General features: G+C 32.7%; 2 protein-coding genes across 3 annotated transcripts in view; both read right to left on the bottom strand.

The window, feature by feature from the left end:
- Positions 1-2,138: 2,138 nt before the first annotated feature.
- Positions 2,139-23,048, bottom strand: part of LOC149423575 (helicase POLQ-like) — a 256,916-nt gene continuing 236,006 nt past the window's right edge. Inside the window, exon 16 of the mRNA XM_089631648.1 lies at positions 2,139-4,875. Within this exon, the coding sequence (XP_089487774.1) occupies positions 4,651-4,875 (225 nt within the window). The 3' untranslated portion in view covers positions 2,139-4,650. The remainder of the gene's footprint in view (positions 4,876-23,048) is intronic.
- Positions 10,674-16,150, bottom strand: LOC149423576 (trypsin-7-like). 2 transcript variants are annotated; one of them, XM_089631650.1, is made up of 5 exons: positions 16,081-16,150; positions 12,462-12,684; positions 12,019-12,274; positions 11,467-11,619; positions 10,674-11,016 (listed from the first exon to the last, which is right to left on the bottom strand). In XM_089631650.1, the coding sequence occupies exons 1-5, from the start codon at positions 16,139-16,141 to the stop codon at positions 10,870-10,872; spliced, it is 840 nt and encodes a 279-aa protein (XP_089487776.1). In that variant the 5' UTR covers positions 16,142-16,150; the 3' UTR covers positions 10,674-10,869. The 2 variants fall into 2 exon arrangements, with proteins under 2 accessions (XP_089487776.1, XP_089487777.1); XM_089631651.1 differs by having other exon boundaries at positions 12,462-12,666; positions 16,081-16,146.

Here is a 23,048-nt window from a genome sequence, read left to right on the forward strand (position 1 = left end):
TAATACTTGATATATTCTTTTAATGTACTGTATATATAATCAACCACCACAACCTGGGCGTGTGCCTACCTTGGTAGTCTAAACAGCTTCCTAATAATTGTAATAAACATTTCACTGAATAAAAAAAAAAATTATAAATCTACCACTCTTAATGCATCGATTATTAAAATAAGCTAAAATTCAGAAATTACTACCCCCAAAATGCGCCCATAACATAAGTATACGCATACGTGAAATCAGATGATAAAACACCTTGCTAAAGTGCAAAGAACCTAACTTAAACTTGGCTACTTACTGTAATATGGAGTTCTACCAGTTTATGCTCTTATGGCAGTCGAGTCTCCCCAATCTACCAGTGGCCTAGCGAAGTTAAGTACCAAGTTGTGAAACTGAATCGGACGAGAGGTCCGCTGGTTTCACTGAAGACTTATTGTGCCAACTAAAACTTTATAACTGGAAAATACACACACTTTGCCGTATATTTTGAAGCGAATTTCATTTACATTTACACGTAGTTCCACGAATGGAAGTGGCAGCATTCAGATTATTTATCTACCCCTTAATGATTCAAAATAAACGATACTTCAAAAACTTTGCATCCGTAGCGCTCCGGAGCGAGGCGCATAATACGTTAAATACTTACATTTTGCACAGAAATTGCAATTGCAAATTATGTGCATATTATACGTCCATATCGTAAGCTTTCGTAACCAAATTATGACAATAATACGTATACTAAAGCAACCACAAGAATATTAAAAATAAACATTTCGTTCCCCTATGATTATTGTAATAATAAAAAATATAATAGTAAATATTAACAAAAAAAAACTGAACAAAAATAGATAACTGCACCAGAGGAACAGTTACCGTTTACTACGGTGGTAGTAGGAAATTTCAAAACATTGTGTGGCTATTTGTAATTATTTCTTCATTTAAATAAAATAATTATAATAAATAAAGTCGGGGACGCCCGAGGAAGACATGGCACGACTAAGTGAATCAGATACTTGATTCGGGCCATGTCAAGAGTCAGAATAATAGAAGAGTATGTATGCGAAGATGTATGAATGTAAATGAGGCAAGGATTGTGTGCCAAGACCGAGTTGTTTTTGCGGTCCGTCCTCTCTGCCTACCCCTGCGGGGAAACGGCGTGATGGTTATTTAGTTCAGTTTAGAACAACAAAGAAAAATCATTAAAAATATATGGCGAATTTAAAATCTTAGATAAAAGTATTTTCACGACACCTTTCATTATTTTTTTCCATACAACTGATATAATTTATAACCTTAGTAAAATAACAAAAAAATATGATTAAAAAATAAATACACGAACTCACAGTGCCTGGATGAGTGTAAAAGTAACAACTACAACAACTGTAAAAACGATCCTGGCCCTTCATAATATACATTTATTCCAAAATGTCCGCAACAAGCCAGCAGAAAAGCGAATAAATTTCCTTGAAAAGCTTTGCTCCTGACAGATAGATGAAAATTCTGTGTTTAATTACCGGTTGAATTTGTATATCCGAGTTATCCGAAAAATATTCACAAAGTTTTGGTTGAAAAGCATAACTCTATTAAAACCAGAAACCATTACTACCATTCCAATAAAGTTTTAAATTAATTAATCCAAAATAATCATTAATACATTTATTTATTTCTCACATTTTGACAAAATATTTTAAGATCTTAATTAAGCATTTAAAAATAAGGTTAGTGTACAGTTCTTCAAATTTGGCTGGTACAAAAATAATAATAGGTTGATGTTAGAATATTTATTTTTTTAATAATAATTATCAATATAATATTACTGATATGATGAATAAAATCAATACCTTTCCAAAAACAGCTTAAAAATTAGTATTTCACTGACATTTTTTTCACAACAGTTATGGGTCTTATCTACAAACACTTATTGTATCACATTAACAGTTATAATAAAACATTAGAATAAGCATTAGATGTGGCGAACTTACAATTGTATGTAAAGTAATTGAAAAATTATAATTATAACTTTAGATTGAGATGGAACATAAAATATTGTGCGGTGTGATGATAAAACTGTGAAATATTAATATCGTGTATTTTATTTATTTATTTTATTTGTATATTTATTAATTTTTAAAAAATTGCTTCAAATATTGCTTCATATCTCTCAGATACGAATCGAAATTACTGAAAAATCTTCCCCGATTCTTTGTTAAATTAATATAACATGTTTTTTTGCAAAACTACCTACATATTATCTTATCTGTTTTAGGCATCGAGGTATAAATATCTCAATGATTTTATGTTATAAATGCTACATCTAAACACAAAATAGGCATAGGATACGGTATTGTTATAATCAACTTAAGCTTTATCTTCGTTCTATGTTTATACATTTTATTCAGTAGTGAGTTAGTAAGGTACGTCAGAACAACTGATATATTACAGATGTGGGGAATATATTATAATGATAAAATAATTTTTTAACCTCTCTGATGCTACAAAAATTAATATATACATGCAGACACCTTTTTTTTTCTCAAAATATTACAAAACATTGGTAGTTTATTGCGGGAAGTATTTAAAGACTTCTAATTATTCACTTGAAAAAGCAACTTTTAAATTAGTAAAAATTTTATATCATCACTGAAAGTTTATGAATATTTTCAAGCAGAAAATAATGCTTTGTATTCCTCTTGCCAAGTGCACATCCAAAGCGACATGTAAAAAAGGTTTAATTTACATGGCATGGTAGACCTACACAATTTACTTTATATAATATTAAAAAATCGAATTTATTACAACTTGTGAGCATTAAACAAAATAACTGAAACAATATCGATCTAAGGAATGATTCGTAAAAATAATTTGAATGCGTGGAAATAATTAGATGGATGAATACATAGAATGAAAAATTTCTAAGCGATGATTATCAAAATAGTATACATAACATTTTTACATTTACCACTTTTTATCAAAATTTGACACTTGTTTTTGGATAGTTACCGAATCAAGAACACCGCAACTACTTCCATCAAAGTTTGACCAACAACGAGTCCGACTAGAAACACTCAAAACTTGATGACAGTTCATTTGACCCGAATCACCGGAAACGAATCAGATGTCACCAGAGGATGTCACTCAAGTTTTTGCCGTTAAGTTTTGTCATTTAGATTCTGTCACTAAGGCCAGACTACCGAAGTTGTGACAATAATACAAGAGGTGGGAATTTGTAATAACATTCACACTAAATAAATTCCGTATTCTCTGCCCGTACATTTATTTGAACTTTTCAGAAAGTCTGCATAAATACGTTACGTAGATGGGTATAATTCTCACAACGTGTTATTTATGTTTTTTGAGAAACAATATTTCCTAGTTATGGGAATGTTTTGAGACAGAAAAATGTAGGAAGGAGAAAGAGAAGCGGAAGATGAAGGTTGGGAAGTGATGAGAAAGTGATAATGAACGATAGTTTCAACTGCTCGAAGCCCGGGGAACTATGGCGTCCCGTTTGGGGAAAGTTGTGTGGCAAAGGTAATTGGAGGAGGGAAAGAGAAGCGGTAGAGAAACATTGGAAAACGATATAAAAATAATTTAATATTAAACAGTTTGTTATTATATTAGAACTGATAATCTCTAAATATATACAGTACCCTGACAATTTACTATAGCAACCCCCAAATGCCATTATTTTTCTACAAATTTTATTATTTTAAGTAAGTACTTTTTTCTTCATTGATTCACCAAAATTTCAAAGAAATAAAAATAAAAAACAGACATTTTTAATATGGTGCTGGCCGCTTTTCTGGCAGGTATTTTGTTTTACGTCAGTTCATATTCTGTCACCATGGAGTGGGCACGTGATATTTTCATCCTCAATTATTTTCGATTTTGCAAAGGGACTAGATAAAGTAATCAAAAATTTAACTTGTGAATATATGAATTATTTCCTTAGGTTTTGTGACATTTTGGTTGTTATTTTTTAATTAGTAAAAATATATTTTTTCTTTTTTTTATTTATGAGAAAGGATTAAGATCTAACTCCAGAAAAAAAGTGGGAGAAAGTAAATGTTTGAGGGACAAATCATGTTCCAAGAATGTTATTTTTAAATATGGCCTGAAATTAAGATAATAAACTGTCGGGGGACTGTAGTCACAAAGAGCAATATTTTTTCTAATTTCGAAATATTTTTTTTGTTGTTGTAATTCTATTTTAACGATAATTTTAGATCATAAAGTGAAAAAAAGTCAAAATGTATTTTAATCAATCAAAATTTTTATACGAAAAATAAGTGTTCCCCCTCACAATCGCGGTTTAAATATTACTAGGCGCTTAAGGTCGGAAAAGTGAAAAACATGACTTGTTACCACGGCGTAGGTAGGTATGGTAAAAAGTGACTCAACTATACCAACACTGAACCGGTGCATAAGAATCTAATAAGATGGAAACTGCATGAATTTGATTACGCAAATATTGTCCCGAAAGGCTTGCCACTTAAGTGTTTCTTTTCATGTCACTGATTTTTGTTTATTTATGTTGCTGTTTTAATTAGAATACGGCTTTGGTCACTTTAGTCTTGTTTATTTGCTGTCACAGCTCCACCTGAAGAGATTCCATCCGAATACCCTTACCGAGCAGTCGGCGAGGGCGTTTTTTCACCCCTTCTGCGTCTTGGCCTTCTTGGGCTGTAGCATGCGCAATGGGTCTTTGTGGTAGCGCGCGAACACCTCCCGCTTGAACACGTCGAACTGGCGCCGGTTCATGCTGTTTTGCCGCTCGCGCCACACCGGCCGCGACTTCTTGTTCTGCAGCCCCCAGTGGCACGTGAAGATCGGGGACAGCACCTGGAACTGGTAGCCCGCCACGAACATCTCGTACACCTGGCAAAAAAAGAGAATAATATCTCATTTACTAAGTGCAGTAAGGAACTCCAGTAATAAAAATATGAATGTTCACCATCGAACTTAAATGGCAGTATTTTTTTACAAATGTCGATGTCAGAGTTAAAATAATTAAACAATTAAAGCCAAGATAAAAAATCTGATGGGGTACGCGTGACGTCATACTTGCCTCCGTTTTGTCGGTTTACATTAAGTTCAATCCTACTCGGGTCAGGTATGAAATCAATAAATCCCAATTTAAATATATAGCAAGATATCGAAAAACATGATTTTTTTAAATATTTTGTAAACTGCAGTAGTGACACGTGCGAGTCTACGCAACGCAACATGTGACATGAACGCAGCCGACCACTCCGTGAGTTAGCGTTGTAAATTTTGCTAGAAAGTCTCTTATGATTTTAATCGTTTTTAAATAGCTATTTATTGATTTAACTTGATATCTGCGTTTGTTGATCAATATGAATATATGTTTTTAACACCTCCAGCGTTTTAGGATCATATATGACAGGATGTCAATATTTTATAGAGGTATTTTTATCGTTTTTCTATCATGCTGAAATATGTAATTTATTATACATTAGAAAGAGAAATAATTATTATTTCTTGTTTGCTTCAAATATTTATACTGAATGCCATTAATAAAATCCTAAAAATAGCCGAAATGAATAATTCATATTTTGCGTCAGTAGTTTCGGTGTTATTTTAAAAATTATTTCTTATTTTTTTATTACATGAGTGAGATAAAAGAGGAGTTACAGTTTTATTACAAATTCCCCAAACAAAACGAATGAGTTTTCTAATTATCGAATTCTCCCAATTTTTCTACGACTGTAATAAAAAAATTGAGTAAAAATGTGGCTAGCGTTTTTGACAACATTAATCACGTTCGGTTTGAAAAATGTATTATTTACAAAAGTTATGTTTATTTTAAATATGTACACCGGAAAAATAATGTTATCTAGTTTCTAAAACAGTATTTTTTTAGGGAAAATTAAAAAATAATTTATTAATCATTAACTATTATTAATTATTAACTTCGTAATCTGATTACGGAGGCCCTTTAAATCCATAAAAATCCCGTAAACATTAATAGAGACGATGGAGCTAAGCTCAATAGTTCTTGGTGTCCGGTAATTGACGGCTACACCAGAGCTAAACGAAGAAAACCACTTTAAATAAAAAATGATACGTTAATGTTAGCTCAGAGGGTTGGAGCTGGCAACACGGTATCACAACCTCATACACAAGTTCACATTTCACCACAACCTCAAATAACACATCTGCCCTGATGATGGACACTGCAATGCTGTCCGAAACGTTGGCTAAAGAAGGAGTTAGCGCAACACGGCATAACACCCCAAAAACAAATAACAAAAATACTTTTGGCCGTGAAAATCTTAAACCATAATATCTTGATAAATTTTAAGTTTTTCTTCTGTTTATTCAAAAATATTAATTTTATAATTTACAAAAAACAGGTTATTACTAAATTCAATTTGATAAGAATAAATTTCCTGATAAATTTTTTTGCAAAATTTCAAGTGTCATGTCACTCCTTAACATTTTATCTATTTTTCGTATTACATAGCGCTTATCATCGCGTCATTCGAGCTAATCTCGTAAGCTGTGTAATAGTAGTTTTCGAACACATTATAATCTGTGGTAAGTTTTATGTGCGACAAGTTCCAACAACAAAATAAGTCACAATTTTCATTTACACACTATTTTATTAAAATTTTGAAGACACACGAAAACATTACATGGTGTAAAATAATTCATTTAACGGAACTGCAACATGTGAGCAAACAAGTATAAATGAAATAAATCAAAAAGAAAACACATTAGAAAAAAACTATTATGCCTAATAAAGGCAATAATAGGGGGTGATAAAACTATGTTTTTATTTGATTATAATAATCATTAATTTGACGGCCTCTATGGTGAAGAAGTAAGGCTCTCAACTCTGAATCCGGAGGTCGCGGGTTCAAATCCCGCCGTGCCCAAGTAAATTTTATTTGAATGATTTGTGTTATTTACAATTTAATCATCTAAAATAATATAAGGCCCTTGTTCGCCCAATATATAGGGGATTGTTAGGTATGCATCCACAGGCTTAATGGACAAGTGTAATGTCAATACAAAATCCTGCAAATGTCCTACCTACCCTTTTACCCATCCCAAAATGTCACCATAATAAAATTATTTTTGCGACACATGTAAAATCGGACAAGTGGAGTCAGTTGCGTAGAATTCGTAGTGATAACTAATATCAGACAGGGCGATTATACATATATTGTGAAGTGAAATCAACCAAAACTCCTGGAGACGTGTGATAATCATCAACGGGTGAGTCCGTCTTTCCTGCATTCCAATCTGGGCTTATCTTGTGCTCCAGAAGCCCAGATTTATACCTTTTTGACTATTGCACTGTCCATCGGGTTTGTCGGATGCATAAAATCGTCCCATAACCTAGCATTCGGTGTAGTTTGGGACTGGTCCTTTGGGCGTGTGGCATAGGGCTTTGCTCTGCACCACCTCTAAAAATATAGTGGAGTCGCAGCTTCGCGACACCAGCCCTTGAGGTGGTTTTGCACAAAACGAATCCAAATATTATTTTTATTAAGGAATATTTATTAAGGAGTATTATGTAAAAAAAGCTTTACTTTTCTTTCTTTTGAGGAAAATCATACAGTAATTTTATTTGCAGTTATAAAGATGGACTCAATTTCATTTTAAGTTTTTTTATATTCACTATTAAATTTATAAAGAAAAGTCTATTACTGAAGGTATATACTTCAGTATGGTTTGAATGCCTTCAGAAATCGTGGTAATAATTACAGAGCAAATTTTTTTTATAAAGTGTGTCTATACAAGCTAAGGTGTGAGATACCGTGCCCAGTCTGAATGACCTGGGGAACAGTGTCACAAACGGTGCCTCCGAGAAACAGGGTCGCATCTCGGAGTATTTAGACCTTACTCCATCACTCGGGGTTCTGCTGGAGTAGACCTTCTATTTCCCTAGATACTTGTGGGACGGAAATTGGACAATTTTAAAACTCCATCTTCCCTCGTGGGGCCTTCAGGGCGTAAAGACAAGATCTTCTTCCCTCACGGGGCCTTCAGGAAACCAAGGGGGAGTGGACTGTCAATTAAAATGTTTTGTCAAACAAAACATTATATTATTGCCTTGGTTATATTTACGGCAAAGCTGACTTAGGGCATCAAAAAATGAGAGCCTGGTTCTACGATCAACGGTAGGTACGTGTCCTTGCATTGATTATGTTAACGGCAGTGCCTGACTTAGGGGTAACATGCGTCAAGAAATGAGAGCCTGGTTCTACCATCAACGGTAGATGCGTGTTCTTCGACCACAGTGCTTTTATAATGTTTGTGTTTTTTTTATATAAACGAAAGTCTTCGGTTTTCGACTATCAAAAAAGAATTCACCTACTACCCAAGTCTTTGTTTTCATGAGTCTATTTTTATATTACTTTATTCGTGTTATTTTTCGTAATTATGTTAAAATCACAAGACGACCAAAGAGATTGCTACACCAGTTCGATCCGATATGCTGAACTTGTCACAGGTCTTGGAGAGAGCTGTAAAAGACGGAGATTTGCCGATCGTCGAAAAAGCAGAAGATACGCGGTCCAGGAGAGGGCGGGGTTGAGCGCTCATGCTACCTCACTTGTTATGAGCCGTGGAGTTGCCTTTCGCCTAAGCCCAACATTAAAATATGAAAAAAGTCGTAAGGCATAGTAATTTGTGATGAGAAGACAATGTTTGGCAATCAAAAGACAGTCTAGGCAGTCTTATACGCATATTTCTTCATGTCGTCTATTGCTTTTCGATGTTTTTTGCGCTTTTACCATGGGTAAAGGTATTTCATCATGTTTTTTCATAATTTACTATGTTTTTATCATGTTGTACGATTATTTACCGTATTTCGCCATATATTTGACGACGTTTTATGGTTTTTAGTGTTATTTGACCATAATTTACTGTGAATTTAATTATTTATTATGGTGTATGATGTTTTAGCGTGTTCCGCCATACTTTTGACTACGTTCAACTGTTTTTAGATATGTTTTTCATGGTTTTATCATATTATTTGATGAAGTTTTACGGTTTTTAAAAATGTTTTACACTATTTTTTTCGAGGTTTAATCATGTTATATGATGTTTTACCATCTTCCACTGTATATTTGACTCGTGTTAAATGATGTTTTCCAAATTTTACTGTTTTTTAATAATTTATCACGTTGTATGATGTTTTACGTCTTCCGTTATGTATTTGACTACTTTCTACGGTTTTTTAATTACGGACGAAGCCTTTTTAACTATAATTTTATCAGATTTTCAAGGTTTTACCATATTTAACCGTTTTCCACCATACATTTCTATTTTTCGCCACATGTCACCGTCTTCCACCATACATTTCTCTGTTTTACCATCTTTTATCCTATGTTAGCATTTTTTCCGTGTTTTACTATGTTGGACCTTTTATCAACATGTTTTACCGTACTTCCCAGTTTTTATGATTTATCATATTTTCAAGCTTATAGACCTTTGACTAGATTCTCCGTCTTCCACTTCCCACCAAAAAGTTTACTATGTTTTATGCCATTTATCAGACTTTGCTGTATATCAAACGTGAAGTATGATATTATTGCATTTAATATAAAGCATTATTTGAAATATCTTTTCATTGGATTTGTAGCATTTTAATGTCTAACCGGACAATTCTTTGTCGTATCGGACAATTATTTGTCCGATCCGACAATAATTTGTCCAATCGGACATTTCTTTCCATTTAGACGCTTTTAATTTTACCCATTTCTATTGTCCTATTAGATAATTGTTTGTCCAATCGGTTATTTTTGTCCAATTCTCAATTTGGATTTTTTGCACTTTTAATGTCCTATTGAAAAAATCTTTCCCCAATCGAACAATAATTAGTCGAATCGAACAATTCTTCTGATATATATAGCAAATTCTCAAAAAATTTAGAAAGGTTTTATTTAATCAATAAAATGTGAGTAAGCGCCTATAGAAACAAATTAATGCGTAAAAATGGTAAATTCCGCTAACATAGTTAAAATGCGGTAAAAAACGTAAAAAATAGCAACGGCGAAGAGTTACAAAATCGATAAAGTAAAATACAGTAAGAACTCCTATCGTTTAACAACGCTCAACACTTAAATATTGTAAAACCATGATAAAAGGCTTATAATATAATAAAACACACAAAAAAATGGAAAACACTGTGAAGTGTAAAAGATGATAAAGGTTGTTAAAAAATGCAGAACACGCCTAAACGCATAAAAAATGATTAAAAGGATAAAATTCAGAAAAAAATTTAAGAACCTCTAATTTAAAGTTAGAAGATAATCCATTACATTAAACAGCACCTCAGATATTGGTGTAGGAAATTTTTATTATTGAATTTTGACGATTTTTATACATTTGCGATATAATTTCATTCGAAAGACTTAAATCCTACATGACGAAAATTAATCGTAATTTATGCAGTATTATCAGAAGCAAAATATCTGTTGTATTATTTACAATATAAAACACGAACCGATATTTTTTTTTATTTTTTATTGTTGATACATTTTTTTTACAATATTTCATATTTCAATTTAGTAATGTTGGCCTCACTGGGTTGTTTACCCGTGCTGAGGCCCATGATATCATGAAACAGTTTACATCAATACCTAGTGTATTTGATTATCTGTATTTGCAATTTTCAGTTTTAAATGAAAAACAAGGCGTTTCAAATATGTATTAAAAACATTTATTTAGCGTAAGCGTACGTGTCAGTAGCGACATAATTATCAATAAAAATGTAAAAAAATGTACAAAAGCAGTATCCTTATAATCTATATACATAAAATATTAAAACAGATGTGTTCTTTCTTTTCCAGTGGCGTGTAAAGGGTTAGTTTAATTGATCATGGCAATTTTTTTTTATATTCCTACGACTCCGCTAACCCATGCACTGACGCTGCCAATATTGGAAAATACAGATGGGAAAATGGGACTTCCACAAGTAACTCCGAACGAGACCAACCCGATCGCCAAATTGTTGTGGACAGCGGCTCCTCCGACATCACCCTGTAAGTAAATAAATAGATTATAACGCATAGTTTTTTTTCCATATAAATAATGACTCTATTACGGCTGATAATGCTTTTTTATGCAAACGAAAGTTCTGCAAAGAAGCTTCCGAAATAGGTAACATAATAATAATAAATATGCATGCAAACATGTTCATTGTTCATTTATCATTCTTGGTTATGATATCGTTATCATATTTTTGGGATTAAAATATGTTCTGCTAGACATTTTTGTATCATAATATTATCGCAGTCCGTATTTAATTTTTTTTTTCGACAACCTTGTCTGTCTCGCAGTGTAAATTTTGTGTTTGTATTTCTCGTCATCCTGCACTATGTGCGCGAACAATTAAGCGTTTGTCAAAACGTTCAGTGAGTAAAAATCTTTCAGCATGTTAATGAAGTTGTGTGCGTACATACGTAACGTAATAAATATAGATGTTTATACCTGACAGCTGCCTCTACCCCCCAGGATCAGTTTGCCTGCGCAGAACATCCTGGAAGTGATGGTTGCGGTACCGGTGTACAGAAGACGGCACAGCTTCTGAGGGATGAGCTTGATGCTCACAGCTCTTAGTTCCAGGGACGCTGGATTATTTTCCTATAAAACACCGACAAAATAAAACAATCTAACTTTAAAAAATCATTTGTATGCATAATGAATTTATGCCGCCGTTCTGACGATAGCTAATGTAATAGTCACAAACACACATTTTTTGTGGGGATGTGTTCTATTTATTTTACATCCCGTGTTTTCAACGGTATTGTGCTAGTTTAACAATAATAACTGATAAACGTTGCTTAAATATTTTACGGCGTTTTGTCTTACAATATATAATGGAAAATGACAAATTTACATTCCAGTTGATAAAAACACGCCAGAGCCCAACGTTGGCGAGTTTCTTGTATCTACAAAATACTTTATATTAGACAGTTTTTATATTGTATGTAGGTATATCAGTATAGTATAAGATAAATCAGGAAATATGATTAAGTTTACCGAAGTGAGGCCCCATCCCGCGACGATAATGCTTCCCAACAGCGGAAGTTTATTGTTCTGCGTGGGGATTGCAATGGCTTTCACGGTTGAACTGAACGTGAAGGTTCCGTTGACTTCGACCAGGGCAAAATCATAGTCGTTGCCCTTGGAAGCATTGTAGCGGGAGTGAACAACGTACTGGAGGACTTTAAGGACTGTGCCTCCGGTAGTAAGGGCAGTACTACCAGCACGAACTGCAATAAGTTCTACTGATGCTCTGGAAGCAAATTATTGTTATTTAGCATTTTAGGAGTTAGGAATTTAAGCATGCACTGATACAATTTATAAAATTTAATATTTATGTTTCAGGCATTAATTAGTTATAAAGCAGAGAATGATTCATTACAAAATAACCCTGCGTAGGTACCTAATAATAAGTTTTAATTGTGGAAGATGTTACATACCCATCAACGCAATGCGCAGACGTCATAACCCAGCTTTTGGATAAGATGAATCCTCCGCATATCGTTATGTTGGCGACCCGGATTGATACTTGGTATGGGAACCTTTCCACGGTCGTAGAGACTCCTCCTGCCACTTTTTCGTTCTCAAAGTCTGCCTCAGTTAACTCTGGACCATGTTCAAGCGATTTAACACCTTCTTCACCATCTATTTTTACAATTCCATCTAAATAATTCAGAAATCATCAGAAAAATTAAAAAAAATAAAAATAAAACCTCATAACTGACATTGAGAACTATACAGATAATACCTGTACGGTTGTAGATTAATATGTCGTTATTAAAGTACATTCATATATCATCCTTATTCTAATAGTTAGCGTTTAGTCATTTGATATGAATACAGAACAGGGTTTCAACCGCCCGGCGCTCTCACGTCTGGAGCCAGCGGGACCGTTTTTGACACGTATAATATAGTAATTTATTGTTTATACTCTAACAAGTTAACTTTTGCTGTCAGGAATAAGAACCGTATAATATTATGTAAACAAAATCGAATCGTATATTGAGCTTAATACCTTACTGACATTTAAAAAAATATATATCAAACCTATAATAACGAGATTATAAAGTTAAATTGTGACTGTTCTCTGAGAAAACGATTAATTTATTGAGTTTTCTAAAGAGAAACATAATATATTTTTAAAACCTGTAAAAATATCTGACTTGCATGCATCGAAGGGTAGGTATGCCAGTCTGCTTTAAAATGTTAGTATTTATTATCCAAATCATCAGGGTCTATTGGGATACCCTAAGATACTCTAAGAATATAGAACTTCTCCTTAGTCCGGAGTATGCTCAGCTATTTGAAATACTCAGGAGGTGGGATTCTCCCTCATGCTGGAGAGGGTTCAGAAAAAGATTTCTTCACATGTGGAAGCGTAGGTACTACCCGTGGCCTATCTAATGAACTTTCTTCTGTGCATGCTTGGATTCCACTCCCGAGAGGGGTATGCCGCTACACACTTTTTAGACTGCTGAGAGGCTGTACAGATAATTCAGCTATTTTGGAACGAATGTGTTATTTCATCTATGTTCCTAATGACTATCTAAAACAGCGTTATCATAATTTGTTTTTCCTGCCTGTTGGACCAACCTTCCAATGGTGGGGAGAAGTAGATATGATATTACTCTTTAAAAAATCTCACGGATGTGGTCGTATTTAGAGTGAGTGGGGAGAGATTCAAGACGAAAATTAGATAGATTCTTGAAAGAGCCTTGCCCTTCAATTTGTTTCCTTGGTAGTTTTTTATAAATTTGTATTTTTTGCTTATATGTATAAAAGTTATTAAAAAAACTCTTCAATTATAACCCGGACACTCCCACAAAAAAACTGTATCAGGAAATGAAACTTTTGAAAATAAGAAAATTGTACGAATACAACATATGCCTCCTAATCTACAAAATCCAAAATGGACTTATACACACAAACACAACATTCAAACAAACGTCACAAGTACACGGACATTATACTAGGCAGCATAACAAATTGTACACACATGCTGTAAGGACTGAAAGTGGCAAAAGAGGCATTGGCCACGAGGGTGTACAAATATACAATCTCCTTCCAGATAAACTTAAAACGGAGAGTATAGATGTATTTAAAAAAAAACTTTTTAATCTTAAGTTATTAGAACAATATTAGAAAACTACTTATTTAATGTTTTATATTTAAGTTAATAAAGTGAAACGTAAATTTCTTTTAACTTTATAAATAAAATAAAAAAATAAAAATAAAAAACTTATTTGTTTGTATTGCATTAGGAATAATTTTTTTTTCATTATTACAATTCTTTACGTGGGTGGTATGTATAGTAAAAAAAACAACCTTATCATTTTTTATGAGTCAGCGACGTAAAATCAACTTGTTATTTTTATCGAAACAAGTAAAAGAAGTTAATTTTTCGATTTGTGTTTAAAACCTAATAAGTAATTTTTTGCAACAGACCGAATGGTTTCAATTCATTTGGAGCCAGTGGGACTATGTCATTCGCAATTTAGGTATGATGTGAGGCTGAAGTTAGTTGGGAGGGAAAGTACATGAGTACGAGAAAGGCGAGGAAGTTCCTAGCTATTCAGATCGGGTCACCAAACATGCCATTTCAAGTAACGTTTCAATTCTCAAAAGTGGTCATTCACCAGAACAAAACTGAGAGTATTTAGAACGTGCTGCTAATATGCTATAACTATATTTATTGAATTAATTGTAAAACAACAAAAATTAATGCTTTACACGCTTCAGTTTTTAACCTGAAATAATATCTCGCAACCTTACATTTATTTATCAAAGCATTTTGCAGCCCTGCAAATACGATAAAATTGAAATTGTAAATGAATATGTTTATTTGGGAGTACATTTTGATTGCCATTTTAAATTGGACACTAAAATACACAATATTTGTTAGAGCGATAGTGGGTAGATGATGTAACTTGAAGTTTTTCGGTTCTGCAGATATTTTAAAAATCATTACTCGCAGAATCAAAGATTTGGCATAACCAGTTTGGGATATTCTTGCAAAACCAATTTAAATCAACTACGATCAATATAATTTTCTATGGTTAAATTACTAGTTTGTCACAGAGACGTAAAATTTTATTATTGAAACTTAAATATCTTGCCTATGCACTGTGCAGGCCTTACTATGGTACGAAATATTGATTCAGCATATATCTGACTCTGAATATAAAAAAGAAATTGGAACATGAACACAAGGTTCACAACGAATGAAAGCATGTGTGTTTCAAAATATAGCAATAAATACGCACCGCAAAACCTAGTATATAACGCGCCCAAAATGTTTAACATGTTGACAAATTACGTAAAAAATTGTAAATTCCAACATAGATTCAGTCATCACTATCAATCAATAGTTGTTATTTATTAGCATGTAAAGTGTTATTTTAGATTATATGTGCCAAAAATATAATATAAAAAAAACACATCTTAAGTATTTATATAATATTATTAAAATTATAAATAAAAAATAATATTATTTATATTTATAATTATTAATAATATTATGTATTCATATTTACATTGTAATTGAACGTGTACGTACATCCTGTTGACAAACTGCTTAGTTGTAGTTTAACGGGATATACATAATTTAAAGAACAATGACAAAAAATAAAAATTAAATAAAAATATATTCTTGAAATTACAGATTTGAGACACCTTGACCACAGAGGCCGCCGTGCTAGATCATTGCCCACGCCGGGATTTCAGACACTTTGACCACAGAAGCCGCCGTGCTAGATCATTGCCCACGCCGGGATTTCAGACAATTTGACCACAGAGGCCGCCGTGCTAGATCATTGCCCACGCCGGGATTTCAGACACTTTGACCACAGAGGCCGCCGTGCTAGATCATTGCCCACGCCGGGATTTCAGACAATTTGACCACAGAGGCCGCCGTGCTAGATCATTGCCCACGCCGGGATTTCAGACACTTTGACCACAGAGGCCGCCGTGCTAGATCATTGCCCACGCCGGGATTTCAGACACTTTGACCACAGAGGAAGCTGTGCCAGATCAAACAAAAATATATAATAATTAACTTACCGCTAGCAAACACCAAAGGTAGAGTAAGAACTAGAATAACCAAGTACTGGAATGAAGCCATATTCAAGGATGGATTGCTTGTATGAAGAAAATACAATTCTTTTCGCTTTTATATGTTGAAAATTAACGGAAACACAACTGGTTTGATGAAAATGATTGTAAAATGCAATTTAAAATAATAAATGCACGTTTATCCGATTAAAAAACGAGTTTTTACTTAAAAATTATAAGAAATTGGAATTTTTTTAGCTTGACAGTGACATTAACCAATGTCACAGGGCTCAACGATATTTGTGAATTCGAGCATTCCAAAAGAAAGACACAACCGACACCGCATTTTCAGAAATGACAGGCGAGAGAACATAATCCATATTTAATAGTTTTTTGAACTTCGATTAACTCTGAACTCCTTATTACTAAAAAAAAGGAAGTTCTTGCGATCGTAAAACTTATTATTGAAGTAAATATATTATGTGGAAAAACATATTATTTATTAGTATCTCGTTATCTCTTAGTCCGAAAAAGAATTGTTGGTCAAACAAATGTACAATTACAAAATTTTATTTTGGTTAAATTAATTTTATCAAATTTCGAAAAATAATCACGAAAGACTCAAAGCAAAAATTATTATCGTTATGTATATTTACAGGGGATATATGTAGGCTATAGTTTTTGTTTATTATACAAATAATAAAAATCCATGGCTTTTCATTATGTTGTGCACAATTTATTTTATTCAATCCGTTTTATTGATATGCATTATTATTAATTATGATATGCATAATTAATTTATTTCACCCAGTTATTTTTTTTTAAATTTACATAATTAGAGTTTTGCCAATTTTACAATCCATTATTAATAGGTACCCGACGTTAATATTTTTTTACATTAACCTCACCTGGTTCAGAGGAAAATAATTTCACTCAGAGGCCGTGTCATCGTTAGATGGGAATCTAGGAATCAGTGTGTTCAGGAGCTACGAATACTCTCACTGCGGCGATAGACCAGTCGAAGAGGTCAAAGGGTCTACCCAAACCAGTCTCTCCCGATCTGTCACGCCACGCAGCTGATGTGCATGCGCATCCTGAATGCACTTCACCCGATAAACCTGAGCCCTCTGCTAAAACACCAAACGTAGCGAACCACTAGGAGTGACCTACGGCAGAGATGTTGGATATACAATAAATGGTATCCCGGGAGGTACCCAAACCCGATTCCCAAATTGTTTATGCTGCAGTAGTATTTACTCTAAGAAATTCAATTGATGTACGGTCACTAATTATTTCTTAAATTAAAAAAAAATGCATTGAAGTAAATGATTTGTTTAAATGGAAAGATATTTAACTCCTTCAACATTTTTTTTTACTTTCAGAATAAATTCAAATGAACCCTGCGCAAAGATCAGTTTTCAAAGTCGGCTAGGGCAAATTCGACCTAATACGCCATGCCGCGTGCCGAATATTTTTTTACACTTTTCACTTACGTTTTTAAGATTTCTACTTTATTTGCTTATGCAAATTTGATGGTAGGTTCGTCCAATTCACGTATGGTAAAACACAACAAACATTTTCTTTCACAAATCTATGCAGTCATCATAATGTTATGAAAAATTGAGTAAGCTTGAAGTGATATTTAATACTAAATATAGCGCTATCAAAATTTTCTGATAAGTTAATCAACATGTATTAGTGTTCGCATAAAATGTAATAGCATTCTGAATTAAGTAAAAATGATTAAAACCCGTTCCAATTTAGCTTAGTTGCACTCAAGAACCCAGAGGACGATAATATAGTTACCACTACCCCATCCTCACCAATACTTTAAACCACCCTTTGCCGCGACGAACGTGTACATATTATAATATATATTATATTATTATTATTATATATATATATATATATATATAATGTATTGAGGTATCCATAGAAAAGGAAATCAAACTGAGACAGGGCCTCCGGTAATGTAAAAAAATATATAATATTTAACTGTGTTTTGGAATCAAATAATATCAGTAAAAATAGTTAAATAATATTCGTTCGCCAATCTCTTGAGAAAAATATCTATCATATAGCAAATTTATAGGTCGCTAACAACCGCACGGAACGCTCCTGTAATGAGAAATTGAGGGTTTTGTCGAAGTTTTTGCCTACACACGCTCCGACTTGCTGTAGGTTGGAGGGATCCTGTTCCGACCGGCAGGGGAATCATAATAATCGGTCGGCGGTTCTGCTTACACACGATCCAACTTGCAGAACCCAAGGTGCTGGGTTCTGCAAATCAGATCGTAAGCAGGACCTATAAGATGTGAGGTTGAAGGTAGTAAGGGAGAAGAAGCAGCTGGGGAAGAAGAAGATAGGGAAGTACCTGGCTATATAGATCTGTTCATCAAACACGGCTGAAGTCATTTCCAGCAACCTTTTGATTCGGAAGAGTGGTGGCCTTTGACCAGAGACTCTGGAAAATATCATAAACGAATAATTTCAACAGCACTTATAGGTGTAGAAGAGAAACAAAGTTTCCCGAAATTAATTTACACCTGAATCTGTACAATAACACGTGGTAGACATTATTTATAATATAATTATTTGAAAATGTGGAAATGCACTCATGCATGGAGACAACGATCGTTCACGACATGAAACTTTATCCTTGCTAATCTACTTTTCTTTCCATGTACAATGAAGTAATTACCTATATCTTCCCAACTAGAAGGCTTGGACCGTTTTGAGTCTCGGAGACGTTCTGACAATAGTAAAATTATTAATTTAGTGGTCGTTGTACGAAATTTAACAATGACATTGTTAGCAATTTCCAAAAAAAAATGTTTAGAAAAATACTCAAAAAAGATAAATTAAGACAATTATTTTAATTAAATGTTTACAAGACGCGTTCTTATATCTTGTCCCAGCTAGACGGATTGCCTGTTCTAAGGAACCAAAATATCTGTGAATATGCCAAATAAATTATGGTTTTAAAAAACAATGTTTTTATTAAAACTACCTATAAATTTTTTAATGTGTGTAACATTAATTTAAAAGTTTTTCAGACTTGCCCAAGCTAGTCATCAATTCAATTATTGTTGCACCTGTGAAGGTCATTTTTCGTGTTTTAATGTTTCATTCTGTGGGCATATTAGTTTTTAATTTCGATCCCAGATATGTATACGTATTTTGATATTTTGCCTTATTGCTCCTAAGGATGCTTAGATCTTTTCTGGTGTGACTTCTTGTAATATATTTATAATCAATTTTAATAAGATTTTTCTAGATCTCTGTGTGCGTGGATAACTTTTTTATGTAGTTTTGTCAAACATCAAGAAAATATATATGTTTTTAAGAGCTCATCTATGTGTTTATGCATAGCGACTATAATAATAGATTACAGTTCCTTCACAACCGGATCTAAAATTGTTCTTCTTGACCCTCTCCAGTACAATTCTACCATACGTTAATAGAGAATTTCACAGCCCGAAACATATTTTTCTTAGATCTGATCTAATTATACTTCGCAATGCAAAAAATATTTGAATTAATTTTCTTACCCTTATTGGGAGGTTGAAGATGTGATATTTCAACGTGTTTATTTTCACTTAGATGTGTTATGTTGCTTCACAGTTACAGTAAGAATCAATATAAGGAATTATATGATTTTTGTGTGTATCTTATGTGTTTTTATTTTGTGTGCTTTAGTTGCCCCGTAATCGTTGAATTGAATGTCATTTTTTTACTACTCCCGAAATCACTCACATTTAACCCACAGAATTTGGTATGTCAATATTAAAACGAATTTATTACTGCCGTGGTTTTATATTGTTACAAATAAATTATTTTCGAACTTTTACATTATTATTATTACTTTGTTGCTGAGTATATTGTATAAAAATATAAAAAGGACAAAGTTTGATAATCTCTCTTGAATGGTAAAATTGCCTTTAATAAAAAACAAAAAACATGTTTTGGAAATGTAAATAATATTTCAAAAATAACCGTAATAATTTTAATTTTATTTAGTAGATAATATTTTTCCTCTGTGGTTTTGAACAAAGGCGTATTTATAAAGAAATTAAATCGTTAATTCAACACTAGATCTATTCTTAATGTTTATATTTTTAGCCACTTACTAATGGGAGTGCTTAAAATTTCGTGCCGCTGAGAAACAACCATTAAGGGTTGGTTATTGGATTGTAGAATTTGAAAACACCTTCATTAGTAAGGCCTAAAAACTTACATTATATTTTTTACAATAACAGACAATGGCCTAGTATGGCGATTCACCGTATCAATGTCTTGTAAATATCAATTAAATGTATTTTCTTAATATATATTTTTTTTTAAATTAGGAAAATAAAATTAGGTATGGATTCATCCAGTAGTGTATTTTTCAGTTGTGATAAATGTGAGAATTTTATAAATGTCAAAAAATTCACTTTAGTTCGGATTTAGAAAAAAAAATATTTACGAGAGATGGCATGAAGAGTATTATATTTTCAGTATTGCCATGGTGAAAACCCATAATTCCGACTAAAAACGTTGCTTGCATTGACTTTAGCCATGTTTGGTGAATAGATCTGAATAACCAGGTACTTTCCTATATTTATCTCTTCTATCTCCCCTACCTACTTTCACTTCAGCCTCACAATGTACCCAGTTAAATAATTAAGCAGTTAAAATGCTAAATAAAGCGTATGAAATCAATTGTGTTTATAATAATGTATTTGAGCCTTCCCATCGATAATGCGTTAATAATAATAATAATGATTGGATTATTTGTATAGCGCAGAATTCGCGAGGAAAACTTTTTTATGCATTGAATTTATCCGTATCACTTAGACATATAACTAATTACTTTTGGCTTATACCTAAGCTTCATAGTAAAGATATAACTAGTGTCTTAAGGAAGATATCCATATAAAAATGAGAGTAGTTATAAATTTAATTAACATTATTTGTTGCAAATAATTCCACACCGTCCGAAGTAAACCTATTATTGCAATATATATTATGTTTGTGATAATAGATGTATTATGGCGCTGTGGCGGGAATTGATCCGGCAACACCCCGACTCAATGTCAAATGCGTAGACCGCAGCACAACATAGGCCGTCAATAATTAACGAGAAATTAATAAAACACATCTGATACGTTTGACAGTGCGTGTGTTGTTGGGCGTGTATCATATTTAATTGAGCAAACAACTTGGCGGTGAAACTTGTAAACCTCATTGATTAGTAAACCTATTTATACTCGGCTACGCACCTGATGGAAAACTTTTCCGAACTTCTCTAATATTTTATTCATCCTATCAACAAGAATTTCGGTAATCGAAAAGATCGATAAATATATTATTGACATTTCTACTCATATTCGAGGGATAAAACCGGAAAGCTAAAAATAAAGCAATTTACTATGAACCCGATTTTATTTTTAATCAGTTTAAAATAGGTTTCATATTTATTCCAAAATAAGTATTTTTTGTTTGTTTGTAGTTTTGTTCTCAGCTCAGTTTTATGTCATGGTCAATGACTCACATTGGAAATGACGTTGCGTTGTGTGAATTTTTATTGTTGAAAAGGCACTTTTTTATATTCTTCCATAGTCTTTTTGGCCAGTTTAACATAGTTTGCATTATCAAGACAGATAACTAACCAATTAAGAATGTTTATGTGGAAGATTGTTCATGAACGACCCCCGTGATAGAGCAGTAAGATATTTGGTTCTGGGCTCAGAGGTGGCGTGTCAAATACCAAGTGATGTACGCGTGTGGAATTAGTCAAAGGTATTCGTCTTTTCTCCCTCATTTAATCCAATATCAGTTCAATAACTTAATAATCACTTCTTCAAGCGCGCGCCGTATTTGCAAATCATTTCCTGCAGCCCGCTTCCTTCCCGCATTTCCTGAACATGCGTATATCTTATCACATTTCCAATTTTTATATTTTTTACATCCTCTACTTAATGTATTCTTTTGAATTATTTTTATATACTTTGTATAAACACTATAACTCGCAAACACAAAATATCAACAGTTAAATATATTTTTATAATAAACTGATGTCATATATATATAAATATATATATATATATATATAAATATATTTTTTTTTTAAATCATTGACGTCTTATTTTCTCTTAAATTCAATACTCCTTATTTTCTTTTAAATTGTATAAATTCTATATTTCTTTTAATTTCTTCTATGTTTCATACTTGATATATTCTTTTAATGTACTTTATATATAATCAACCACCACAATACGGGTAAGTACCTAGCTTGGTAGTTTTAACATTCTCAGTGACTGTAATAAACAAAGTACTGAACAAAGAAATTATAAAAAATAAAACTTCCAAACCGCCCTCTTCATCTCCCCTCCACTAAAGTGATATAGCAATATTTGGAAGTTTCTGATGTCATTATCCATGTCATATTTAAAAACCATATTATTAAAAACCACAAAACTAGTGAAAATCTTTTCTCTCACGAAAGGGTGGGTAAATTTCGCTTCTGCCTGGATGAACTTATTTGTAAGCAGATTAAAATAATATTTAAATATTTTTTTTTATATAAATTTATACTGTTTATTAGTATTAGATGTGATATAATATTAACTAATGTACATCGGCAATGAATGCAATCCTTTTCAGCGACACTAAAGCCATTTTGGGACGCAACTTGCCTAACATAGCGCTCCCGAAGTAAACCTGATTTTAAATTGTGATTGTAATCTGCGGAGTCCATTGTTGTTATATTATGAAAGTCAAGCGAATATTTTGTAATGGGTCATTAAAGCAAAAATACGCCTGCACGGGATTAATATCAAAGAAATATTTTGTAGATGAAAATTTTATAAGCGTTATGTATGATTTTATTACTATACTATAGCCATAGGTACATATTGATATCCGAAAAAACTATTGTTTTATAATTTAGACTTGACTAGACCCACTTGTTTTGGGTCGGTTAAGAATCGACA

Source organism: Hesperophylax consimilis, chromosome 5 (assembly GCF_061612785.1).
Source record: "Hesperophylax consimilis isolate HC1 chromosome 5, BYU_Hcon_1.0, whole genome shotgun sequence".
Classification (NCBI taxonomy): Eukaryota; Metazoa; Arthropoda; class Insecta; order Trichoptera; family Limnephilidae; genus Hesperophylax; species Hesperophylax consimilis.